The 12368-nt window shown below is 48.0% G+C and overlaps 4 protein-coding genes across 4 annotated transcripts; 2 read left to right on the forward strand and 2 right to left on the reverse strand.

Annotated features, from left to right (window-relative positions):
- Positions 1–335: 335 nt before the first annotated feature.
- Positions 336–3065, reverse strand: EDB91DRAFT_1087124 (uncharacterized protein; the record flags this gene model as incomplete). Its single annotated transcript, XM_041316168.1, has 7 exons — positions 336–643; positions 832–915; positions 1056–1223; positions 1380–1436; positions 1844–1869; positions 1972–2654; positions 2709–3065. 7 exons carry the CDS (start codon positions 3063–3065, stop codon positions 336–338), a joined length of 1683 nt encoding a protein of 560 aa, XP_041170886.1.
- A 1541-nt stretch (positions 3066–4606) lies between these two features.
- Positions 4607–5413, forward strand: EDB91DRAFT_1254778 (GAF domain-like protein; the record flags this gene model as incomplete). The annotated part of the gene is made up of 3 exons (XM_041323865.1): positions 4607–4717; positions 4779–4875; positions 5001–5413. The coding sequence occupies 3 exons, from the start codon at positions 4607–4609 to the stop codon at positions 5411–5413; spliced, it is 621 nt and encodes a 206-aa protein (XP_041170887.1).
- Positions 5410–8583, reverse strand: EDB91DRAFT_1168412 (tRNA synthetases class I (C) catalytic domain-containing protein). Its single transcript, XM_041320103.1, has 15 exons — positions 8485–8583; positions 8332–8423; positions 8194–8282; positions 8047–8143; positions 7725–7994; positions 7547–7672; positions 7188–7488; positions 7033–7129; positions 6899–6986; positions 6738–6845; positions 6553–6681; positions 6396–6502; positions 6092–6347; positions 5867–6038; positions 5410–5810 (listed from the first exon to the last, which is right to left on the reverse strand). The coding sequence occupies exons 2-15, from the start codon at positions 8419–8421 to the stop codon at positions 5446–5448; spliced, it is 2295 nt and encodes a 764-aa protein (XP_041170888.1). The 5' UTR covers positions 8422–8423; positions 8485–8583; the 3' UTR covers positions 5410–5445.
- A 1746-nt stretch (positions 8584–10329) lies between these two features.
- EDB91DRAFT_1168420 (Gti1/Pac2 family-domain-containing protein) lies at positions 10330–12072 on the forward strand. Its single transcript, XM_041320104.1, has 7 exons — positions 10330–10641; positions 10693–10846; positions 10901–10932; positions 10988–11012; positions 11065–11135; positions 11185–11306; positions 11361–12072. The coding sequence occupies exons 1-7, from the start codon at positions 10607–10609 to the stop codon at positions 11744–11746; spliced, it is 825 nt and encodes a 274-aa protein (XP_041170889.1). The 5' UTR covers positions 10330–10606; the 3' UTR covers positions 11747–12072.
- The last annotated feature ends 296 nt before the right edge of the window (positions 12073–12368 follow it).

A 12368-nucleotide genomic window follows, 5' to 3' on the forward strand; every position in this document is an offset into this window, starting at 1 on the left:
ACAACCGCAGAGGCTTTGAGGCTTTGGGTTTGGACTGCCTTTGTTACTGTACCAGTGGTCGCCAAGGTAGTTGTAATTCTCAACTACACCCCGAATGACTAGGATTTCCTGTGACGATGCCGGCGTGTAAGTGGATGACGATCAAAATGCAACATGATTGACTGGTATTTTGTTGCTTCCAGCCAACAAAACCCCGCCCGAGCTCGAGCACGGTTGGTCATCGTCGAAGAATTCTTCGGAATATCTTAGCGCTCGATGATATGCATGACATACAACTTGGCACGTTCGCAGCCTCCCTCAACTATGGTCCTCACATTGATGTCTTCGGCAAATATTTATCCGAACCCAGCCGACGCCATGAACCGACCAGTTGACGGAGGAGTGGATTGTAGCTGAGAAACTTGGTCCTCCTGGCGCAACGGTGCACATTGCACTAGTTGCCTGGTATCTCGGTATGGAATCCCAGGGTATGCGTGCACTAGGTATTCATCCCTCGATCTCAGCTCTCCGCGGAAGGTTCCACGCGTAATAATTTCAAGGTTTCGTGAACTATTTCCAATGGCCAAGAAGACAGTCCTGAAGGCTCCGTGCGCGCACCCATCCGCATTAAGGGCCCCAACTCCTGGACTGTTGACGCGATGTCCTGTCAAGAGGTGCAGCCAAAGTCCGACGAGATTTCTGAAAACGGCAAGTGTACACGGTCTGTTAGCATTTGGTGAGCAAAGGGATGCCCAACCGATGTCCGTTGAACTTGTTAAATAATTTTTTCTTTTCTTTTATTTTTGAGTCAGGGTTTATTGCCTGTCGGGGCGAGGCCCTATGGAGACAAACCTACTGTGACTTGTTGAAACATAACAAGAATCAACTTCTTTCCTGTAAGTAACCCTGCATGATTGATGTCCGCCGGCTGTGGCCCTACAAGCATCAAATTATCCTGAATACGCAATCAATTTAACCGAAAGCGCATACGAGATAAGGCATAAGTTACCAAATATCCGCGACCTAATTTCGTCCGGGACGTTGGCAGCGGCGGGGTGCTGCTGAAGGTTGCGAACCCTGCGATTCGCGCGGCTCTCCCCGTTGGAGATTGAGGAGGAGAAAACACGCAGATATGATGATTGTGTTATCGGAGAGATATGATTGCATTTGAAACGTGACGACAGATACACGACTCTTGGTCGGTTCACCCACTTCCAGCATGATCGCAAAATCTGGGGTGAGATCTAAACGGGGAAGCAGAGAAGAATGACGGGTCTTCATGGCTGCGGCTCCTGGACACTCGGTTGCCGCATTGGAAGATGTCGTTCGATATGTATATAAATACTAGTAGGTAAGGACTGATCAAATAGGGGACTGACATCACTAACGAATTGACGTACTTAGACTCAGAGCCGCTGGTGATTGGCGAATGACCGGTAGGTTAACGTACACGTTCTCTATAAGCATACGTAGTGAGTACGCAGGCAATTCTGGTGACGATATTTAACTAAGAGGACATGTAAGTGTAACGCACTAAATTTAGTCTATTCTTGCTCTATGTGATGAACAGTCAAGTAATGCATGGCAAATGCTGACAGCTACAGTTCTGGCAAAAATTGGAGGGTTCTGGAGAAAAGCGTTCGCGGAATAAGGAGGACACGACAACGGAAGGGCACTGAAATTTATGAGACGCGCAAAATGTAGCAAGTTGAAAGAAACCGAATATAGGAAAGTCTGCGCTCGCGGAAGGACATCGTGCTATGGCAAATAGGATGAAGTCCGTACCACGAGTGGACCCGTGGACGGTCCTAACGGAACAAGTTAGGACATAAAGTCATGGACACTAGAAGTGATCTTGACTCACCCGATACCCATAAATACTCACAGCGCCTGTATATCACAGGCGCACAAGTCCCGAATTGAGATTTTGAGCTAAATTACCGCGGCCTAAACCTAAAATCGGGAACGTGGACGAAGCGGTCCACCCCTCACCCATGCTTGATAAGCGCTGGTAGTTCCATGGCAGGTTCCGGTTCTAGCTGGGATATGCGCACGGGAACAAACACAGGTGCGGGAGTACTGTGCCTGGACGTTTGAACACCGGCAGATGTGGATGGTCTGATAGTGGGATCCGATGTGAGATTGCGAAGTTGTTGACATGATATTGGTGGGGCGTCATGGTCAAGTAGCGAGGTGATATTATGCGCTGGTATATAGTTACGTTGTGAACGCGATAAGGTGTCAAGCTCAACACCAAGCGGGACAGAGGTGTCCAGATAATCCATATCTGAGGTGCGGGATTGCAGACGAGGCTTGAGGAAATTCTCGAGCTCAAGTTCCTCATTTGCACTGACGCGAGAGCTGACGGAGTCTATGGAGATACGCGCTGGCAACGCAGAGAGAACAGTATCTCTTGCAGCGAAAAGTGTTGACGAGAGTGATCCAGTAGATGTCGATGGCGAAGACGAGACAATGGGAGTCTCTGGATTAATAGATGAAGTTGTAGGTTGCGAAACGACCCTTCGCTTGGCGGGACGCGCACGATGGCGTGGTATGATTAGTTGGGAACGGAGATGGATTGGGTCCGATGGCCATAGCTGATTTGCATGCCTGAGCGCTGCAAGCGATACGCCATATCGTAGAGCGACTGCGGCAAGCGAGTCACTGGGAAAGACCTACGTGTGGAAGTTTGTGACATATTACATGCTCAAGGCGGGAGAAGAACAGACTGTGTGCAGAATGTCATCGCTGTCATGACGGTTGAGAGTATCTGGGTTATCCGGGGTATTAGCCGCCTCAACGGTAGCAGGGCAGTCAAGATCATTCTCCGACAGTGTTCTTGTTAAATGCGTTAGTCGTGGTCTTGTTGCATCCATTCCGGTTTGTATTTCACCAAGATCTTTCGCAGCGTATGACACAGCTGCAGAAGGACTGCGCAACGGGTGAGAGCTCGGTACCTCTAAATAACCGGCATCATCCACATTATCGTGACCATGGGTAGGATCATTGCTGTGGTGTCCTTCACGGTGGGGCAAAGTAGCGAAGCCGTTGGTGAGGAGCTCATCCCATTCATCGAGCTCAAGCATACGAGTTGGGCTTTTGCGGAGGAGGCGGTGGGATTGCTAACCCTAACCTTATACATTATTGTTGTATAACATTTATTTTTTCAAAAACAATTCATATGTACTATTTAACCGCAGATCCCCTGCAGCGATTACTCCTGCAGGTTGAATGTTGGAATATTGAAATCTACCGAGGCGGCGAGGCCTTACCTAGTATGCATTTTCGACCTAGTATTATTATCTTATGACCTTCTCATCTTTTTCCCGCACACCCCCACCTCATCACGTTTCCAACAGAAATGTGACTGCCTTTCCTGCATTTGTTTGATTAGCATCATTTGCTCATGCGTGCCGTGTCTTTGATGATCGTAACTTAGTAAGTGCTCCTATGAACTCCGTCTCATGATGTAACTGCGGGTTATTACCTATATATTCACAATTTTGCTATTGGGACATTGGCTCCGGATTACGCTGTCGACGCAGAGAAGTCCGGGACGCTTTCTTGTCGTATCAATTGGCAGATTGGTTCCGTTGTGAGGTAACGGGGAGTATCTGTATCTCACCATCAATTCCCTAGCACAGGTGAAAGACGGACTAGCAGAAGCTCCTTTGAAAGGAAATGCAGACTGTACGACTGCACATTCCAGGCCCTTGCCTGCACAATCACCGGTTCAGTTGTTGCTTTGTATGCGGACCATACGGTATTCTTTGGTATTTCGAACTATTGTTTCGATTCCTCAACACTGACACTAGCATGTTTCTAAATCCCGAGTCCAGGTAACATCGTCCTGCAATAAATGCCGACATGTACTCCGTATTGTTAAGGGGTCTGGATTGGGTTTACTTGGTATACCTCGTTCGAAACATGAAGTAGCTCTGATGAGTTATATAAAGTGAATTCCACCGACGAGTGTCGCTCACATCACGCATTCGAGGAGACGATCATCCAAGAGAGTCTTTCAGATTCAGGTCCGTCGCAAACTTTTTATACAACCCGGGCAGACGAGAAATGCCTATGTTTTGTTGCCGCTGCTCGTCATCTCGCCATTGTCATAGGCGTGCAAGTTGTATTCTGGACTCCCTTGACCAGGACGATTTAACTTGTATTGTGGCTCATTCCCCTTACTTGCATCATTGAGTACAGCGGATCAAGCGATATGGCTCGCTGATCGAAGTCCTAATAGATGATACACGGGAGATATTCTATCGATAGAGGATTCAGGAGGACTACATATTGTTTCCAAAACCTTAGAAAAACCCACAAACCATCATTATACCGTCTCATTCTTGAACGGTATAGCGGCTGTAATTTTTTTTCGCGAAGTCAATAGCTGAATTATTCATTAGAAATTTATCTCACTCCTCAAGTTCCAGCGTGGATGGGAACACATCGCTTGCAATCCAACCCTAACCCCACCCGTGACCTGAACAGGACACTTCATCGGTGAATCGGTGAATTCGAATTTTCTCCCGTTGATTCAGAACTGAAGACAAGATCTTCACAAAGTATCTAGCCCTCTTGCAAAATAATATTGATATATGGCTGATTAACTCCTCTTCTGCAGATGCCACACGCCGATGCATCTTTGGTTCCAGACTCCATTGAGACCAAATCTGAATTCTGGACTCATGTGCATGATCAGCTAGAAATCTTGATGGCAGGCCAACGACATTGGGTGAGCCTCGATACCATATTGTAGTCAGGCCAGGCCATTAAATCAATTCATTTACATACAGGTCTCGAACCTGTCCAATGCCGCTTCGCTTATTTACAACTCCTTGCAGGCTTTTCCCAGCAATTTCGGGGATGGGGAACGTTCGGTCAACTGGTGTGGTGAGTCGCCTGTTTTCCACCGCCGGTCCTGACAGGATCCCGGTCAACAAATTTCAGTGAAGATCGCCCGGCCCCTCCTTCTTGTGATGACATGTATTGCTGACTCTGAAATCTACTTCTCACAGGTTTCTACCTCATCTCTTCCCTTTTCCCTCAGCCCCGATTCACTGATGACGCCTCGATGGACCCCAGATCTCAAACACATGCTTCTACAAATATGCTTTTGGGACCCTTTTCCGGCAAGCCTGCCTGTCAATGGATCGAGGTCTCCCCTCGACCTCGAGGCGTGTGTGGAGGTGCATTTGTAAAGCGCAGTACCATTCTTGTTCCGGACGTCCAGACCTACCCTGGGCATATTGCCTGTGACGGCGATACGAAAAGCGAGATCGTGTGTCCCCTCATTCTTCGGAAAGGGGGTGAAGATATTGTGCTGGGTGTTCTAGATCTTGATTGCCTTGCGATTGGGGGGTTCGATGAAGACGATCAGGTCGGACTAGAAAGAATTGCAGCGCTCATCATCAGATCTTGCGACTGGTAGTAATATAGCAAGTGAAGTGACGATTGCGATGACTATGACCCTGAACCAGATTCCTGCTCTTTCGACCACACAAGAAACACCTCATGCAATTTCCTCTGTGCATCCCAATCCTTCCGCACGTTCTTTTGTTTGTTTTTGCTAAGCTCTTCCCCACTTCCGGTGGCGGTAGGAAGCCCGTGTTCATCCCATTGGCTATATGTCCCCTCGGGTACGTTTGGAGGCCGGAACATCTCTTCGGGAGGAACTCGCCCCTTCTCAATTTTTGCGATACGCTTCTGTCGTGCCTCTTCGTCTGCAGCCGCCTTTTTTGCAGCTTGGGCGTCCAACTTCAGCCGCTTTTCTTCCCGTGCCTTGATGAGCTCCGCCGGGGATACAAGCTTGACAAGAGCTTTGCCATCTATAGCAAACAAATATCAGTTTGGAGGGAAATGAGGCATATATGCTCCAATTCACCTTCTTGGTCATCGAGCGCAACGCCCAAAGACACAAGATCGTCATCGCGCAGCTTATCACAGAGCTTGAGTATTTCCTTCAAAGCATTGTCATTTTTAGCAACAGCCATTTGCCGAACACCGTCTCTGAATGATGACAGGACTCGGAGGTATGGCATCAGCGTTTCTTCTCGCTAAGTTGTATGATCAATATCAAATAGCACAGAAAGGTGCGAAGAAATCTCACGTTCACGCCACCGGCGCCCTCGTCTTCCTGCCCCCAGCCGATCTCTGATGTCTGCCCTTCACCTAGTCCAAACATGCGGAGCATCTCACCGATCCACCTTGCGGATTGCTCCACTAGACTGACATTGGTCTTCCTCCCCGGGCTGTTGATGTAGATGTTAATGCGCGAAACTAGGTCACGCACGACTTTGAGCGCTTCAGGTGTATTAAAGGAATCACAGAGAGCTGCGCGGAAGGCTGACTTGCTGTCGTACAAACTGGCAGGGTGTCAGGATGTGACACTCGAGAAATATCGTCTGTTTGACCTTTTCATTAATTCTCGCTCAGCTTCGTTGTAGCAGTGCTCTCCATCCGACTGGTCCTCATGCGCGTGTGCTTGACTTACGATCGCTCTTACATTTGTGAAGAAATTCTGCATGATCGTTCAAAAATTTAACGGATATTGAAATGCGGAGTACTTGCGTTGAACGTTGCCTCGAGGGACTTGACTTCGCCCGTCATCATCGAATCAGAAAAATCGATCTTGGCATTCCATCGCTGCGACAGGAATGCAAGTCGCAGTTGCCGAGCCGTGAACCTCTGAAGTATCTCCTGTGTGACCGGCCGCATGAGTGATGCGGAATCGATCGGACCACCAAAATACCCACGTCAATCGTGATAAAGTTTTTCAGCGACTTGCTCATTTTGAGCCCTTCGATGTGAAGGTGACCGGTATGGATAAAGTAGTTGACCCATGCACCGCATTCATGGTAAGCCTTTCACCATCTTTGATCAGAAACATCCCTGGAGAATGCTGCAGTGAACTGACCTCAGATTGAGCTATTTCGTTGTCATGGTGTGGAAATGCAAGGTCTATGCCACCAGAATGGATGTCCATGCTATCCCCAAAAATAGCACTCGCCATCACAGAGCACTCAATATGCCAGCCTGGGCGACCCGGACCCCAAGGCTGATGGCCATGAAGGTTCTCCAGGCTTTGACGCCTTCCAGAGAGCGAAATCGGAGGCAGATCGTTGTCCGGATGTGGACGAGAGCACGCCTGATGCCCACAACGACCAAAAGTTACTGATTGAACGACCAGGACAAAAGCAACAAACCTTCGCCTTCAGCCAATAATTCTCTGTTTCCTTTACTCCAGGGTTCCAACTTTGCGTAGTCGTGCCGATCAGACGAATCGAATGCACCTGTATCGAAGTAGACACTGCCTTCGAATTCGTAGCCATAACCGTTCTTGATGATACCCTGAACGAATTCGACCACTTCCGGAACGTATTCTGTGACACGAGTAACGGTATCTGGGTAACGGACACGAAGCCGCTCCATGTCTTTGAAAAATTGACCCTCCCAGTATGCCGCAAGAGACCGGAATACAGACGGGTCCGTGACAGTATCTTTGAGCTATACACATGGACAACTTGACAACCAGAAATTATACATGACGCCAAGAAAAACTGACTTTCTTGTCCAGGGCGGAGGCGAGAATATCACGAGACTCGTCAATGAGTCTGAGCGCTGTGTCACCGCTGCTCTGATTGGCGGATAGTGCGTGTCTTGCAGCTTCAAGAGCGGTCAGGGTCCGGTTCTACATTTCCAAATCTTGATATACGCTAGGGAAAATGCGAGAGATCACCTACAGCGGCTGTGAAATGCATGTCAAACTTCTCGTCTCTCTTTAGGCATTCGAGTTTGCGGTTTTTGTCTTGTGTGAGCTCAGCAATTATTGGCCATTGGGTCTCTTCTTCCCCTTGTGAAGGTTTCTCTTCATCCGGCAGACCCTTGGAGACCTTCTCCCTGACATAACTTCCCCATGCTTCACTGACTTGCGAGAGTAGAGTGGCAGAAAGCGTAGTTGCGGAGTTTCTAAATTGCGAAAATAGATAATTTTGACGCGCTCTAACGATGATCTTCAGGATCTATGAGACATTGTTTCGATCATAAGGGTAGACGATGACGCACCTTATCGTCTATGTCAGTGACGTTCATGACAAAGTGCACGTCATAACCAAAGTAGTCTGTCATGATCCTTCGCAAAATGTCTTGTGTAACATAATTTCTAGAACAATGTTCAAAATTGTAGTACATTTACCAGAGAGAAACCCTGACCTTGCGTGGCCCATGTGAGAGGCATCGTAGACTGTTGGACCACAGTTATACCATTTGACATGGGACCCATCGCTGGGTATAAATTCCGTCTATCAGCAGTGAGGAGATCAGCCTAAAAACTCTGGTTCAGATACGCACTTTGGTCTTGGTTAACGAATTGAAGATCTTCAGAACAGGTTGGTCAAGTTGACGAGGAGGTAGGTGCCATGCCGGTTGTTGAACAGCCATTACTGCGTTCGTTGTATTCAGTGACCTGTTGCGGGGCGCAGATGCTCGATAGCAAGAACGAACAATGATATTGACTGATGTTCTGATCATATCATGACTGCTACAACGTTGGGAGTCACTGACAATGTGATTATGTAATAAGCGCCAGCGTTGCAGCTAGTACTAACTTGAAGTTGGTTCTGTTCCACTTGACGGCTAGGTTTCGTTACTCTCTCGTGCCCACACGCCGCTCTTTCAACATTTTTACCACCTCTCAATCTTTCACCGCGTTATCATCGATGAACTGGACCCTTGATGCTCTACAGAATGCCCCGTTTTCTTCGCTAGCGTAGGACGTGGTTGCCGATCGGAGATACCTAATGTGACGTTGAGTGCTGATTTCTTTTCATCTGACTCGCCAACTGATAGAACATTGTCTACTGAAGGAAACTATGAAACCCTCTAGCTGGCTAAGCTACGAGAGAAAAGGGCGAGCGGACTCTCACGCAGCGGCGATCCCTATAAACAACATTCTGACTCCTAAACTCGGCTGCATGATGACAGGTCTTAGTACCTTCGTATTCGTCTACCGGTGCAATCCGGCATTGTTCTCACAGCATCATTGCATTTCACATGAAACTCCACACGCTCTGCCGATGTGGAGATGCAGTGGTCCTACCAGGTCTAGTCGCTCGGGACATATTCATCCTCATCTAGATGCGTGGAAGCACGAAGCTCTCGGCATCGTGCTAGCGGATCGAAGCAGCGAAGCTCGCGCGAGTTCGCTGAGCGGCAAATACCATCTCCAGCTTGGGCGAACGCAGATAATTTTTTTTGCAAATTCAATGAAGTTGACTTAACTTTAGTCTTTTAGTGGTAATCATTGAATCGCTCTGTCGGAAATTATAGTTCCGTACGGATTGCTCCCCGTTACTCAGGATGTCGTTGTGATCATGTAAAAATTCCAAACGCGCATTGGCTCAAGCTTAAGGTTTGCTAGCTAGACAGGTGAATCATTCGCGCTCTCATAAATGAGAGTTTCGGTACACCACTCCCATACCTCGACACGTTTTTAGGCTCGATCGAGTAAAAATGCGATGTTCGCGTTATTTCAAGCTCAAGGTTTACTAGACAGATGAATATTTCGCTATGGATCGAAGCTGTCGAAAGGACTGCGGACCTTTGCAGGACCATCAGTTCTAGATGTAACCTCAACTGGTCTGTGATTAACTATTCTTGAATGAACCCACCACATTCTCACTACTTCGCTAAAGAAGGGTCCGTTGCAATTCTTCTGCTTTTCCCGGGTTTAGTCTGAGAATGGTTCTGCGGACAATCGGGGTTTAGTCTTAGACTTTTGGTCTAGCGGCACTTTAGCACAGGAAGATCATCATATCAGATAATAAGCCATTAAGACTATTCTTGAAATATTGCGATGGCCTTACTTACCATCCTTGCGCAGTATGCAACAAACAATGTCCACGAGGGCAGTAAAGATGACGCAGACATTATAATATTGCTGGCGGCCGCGGGGAATACACAGCGCATGAGAATCTTTAGTTTGCATTGTCGAGGCACGATATCATTCTGATTGCGCTTGCGCTTTCTTTCCACCCTGCCGCCGATAATGTACCTTTCAATTTGGATGCGTACTCACTTTGAAGAATTGGGTTTGCGCCTTCTTTCCACATAATGTACGATTTGGATGCTTGTACAAAGTGCATACCTATAATATTTTAATTGGCCGCGAAGCATGAGTCCCGGGTGTCGAAGGATAATTAGTAGTCGTTCCTATTTTCTGTTCGTCTCCATACAGCGCCCCGGAGATGGTTAGAGATGCTAAAACTCTATTTACTACTTATACCCACCTCCTTTCAATTTGTCAATGAAAAGACAAAGTGCATCCGCATTTGCTAGGCGGGTTCCCATCGGGCAGTAAGCGCTCAAGCACCCGTCAGTCACATCAGCCGTTTTATGTACATCAGAATGAAAGTTAAGGTTAAGTACCATGTTCCCGTCAAAAGCTCTTGTCTCTCGTTATTTAAGGAGCTTTCCCATTCCATTAAATATTTAGTCTTCGCCCTTTCGAACTTAGCTTCTCTGATCCTATCAGGTGCTGTGCAAACCACACCATTTATCATCCCCAGCGCAAGCCATCATTAGCTGTGTGACGACCCACTTTTCTCACCGAATTTCCTCTCCCAACATGCAACAGCCGACTTGCACTAGCCTACGTGTCAGGTGAGTCTCCATACCAAGTCCCTTGCGATGTCATAGCTCATTCCTAGGAAGATCTCCCCATGATGCTCAAATTATCTTTCATGCTGTGGCGCTTAACGTCTTGCCCATGGTCACCAGACGACTCGACACTGAGGAACGACGCTCCATATCTTCCGGTTGTGTTTTCGTCTGGGAGGAGCGAGGTCCGAGCCCGGAAGCTACTGGAGTGAGATTCTATTGATCCCTGCCTTCCATATCATGCACTAATACAACAACATAGCTTGGTATCGAGCGATGGACCGATGGCAAACGGTGAGAGATTTATGATGGACATGTTTATCGTATGGGCTAACACTGGTTCTCAAAGATGGGGGCCGAGCCGAGTTCGCGACGTAAGTTTTGTTCTTACTTTACGTCGTTTCGTCATGATTGAAGGGTGTTTAGGAATTCCTTTTCTACCAAGAAAAAGACCCTGAACCAGTCGACACCGACCCAAACTCAGATTCTGATACCACGTTCGTTCGCTTTCCCATTGCTCCAATCCGTCTGACATATCAGCGATAGGATCGGATCAAGCCCCTTGGCACAGTCTGGGGCGCACCGTGAATATGTGCGTCCCAGCCTGGTGAAACAGACTTATTCTGTTTTCGTGGAAACCGCAAGAGGGCGCAAGAAATGGCATCTCAGTACGTGGCGTTATTCGAAGTTCTTGCCGAAACTTAACTTTTGTGCTCATCCAGTCGCTTATTTCACTCACGACACCCTCGATTACCTCCGAACCGTGTCTGACCTCCCTGACCTAGCTCGCATTGTTGTACCACTAGGGAATTATAGAAGTGCTCGGCACAACACGAGCAAGCACAACCGTGCTCAACGAGAAGAGCGGCCTCACCCCTTCACCCATCAATATATTCCGTACCCCTCCCCTCCCCGGGCAACGGTCCAGAGTACGCATTCTGGCTTATATGCCAGTGATGGCCTACAGTTGATGGATCGTCCAGGACGTGCACCGCCTCGAGACGGACAAGCACTCGCACCCCTCATATACCTCCAAAACTTAGCTCCGCCGCGAAGACATCCGCTGGATGAGGAGGCGCTCATGGCATTTTACCCTGGCTTGTGTTGAAATGCATTACTTTCTGTGGACTTTGTAGGATTAACGACTTCCGGACTAACAAATATGGCGATATCCGCGTCGCTTGAGCATACGTTATTTCTTGATTTGCAATCTGCAGCCTATCAGACAGATCTCCGTGTTTTCTGTACTTATCCTTACCGGGTTGCCCACATCGGGTTCTGACAACATAATTTGCTTTCTGCACCCTATCGCACCCCTGAATTCATCCCCAGTTGAGCTTGACAACAACACGAATTGGGCAAACTGGACTTTGCGTGACGCGGCGCACGGCTTTCAGTGGGCCGCCCGGACGAGAAAACTAGGATATCCCACCCAAATATGCACAGCTAAGTACTTAACTGAACCATCTTGCTCTTACGAAAATGCCGTTGCGTTCCCTGAGTATCAATGCCACTTTCCGAATGTTGAACACTGAGCAACGTGTCGGGACTACATTGCAAAGACCGCATTATGAGACTGCTCCACAACGCCACTGTCCCCGCATTATCTTACATACCCTGCGTTAATCGTGGGCTTCGTTAAATTCTAGAAAGTCACAAGTGAGTGCAACTGGCGAGAATGGCTAGAGTGTGGACTTGACGCCCAAAACTTAATGGTCGGTGGAGCTGTG

The sequence above is a fragment of the Suillus paluster genome (genome assembly GCF_016628075.1).
Source record: "Suillus paluster strain FC165 chromosome Unknown EDB91scaffold_117, whole genome shotgun sequence".
NCBI lineage: Eukaryota > Fungi > Basidiomycota > Agaricomycetes > Boletales > Suillaceae > Suillus > Suillus paluster.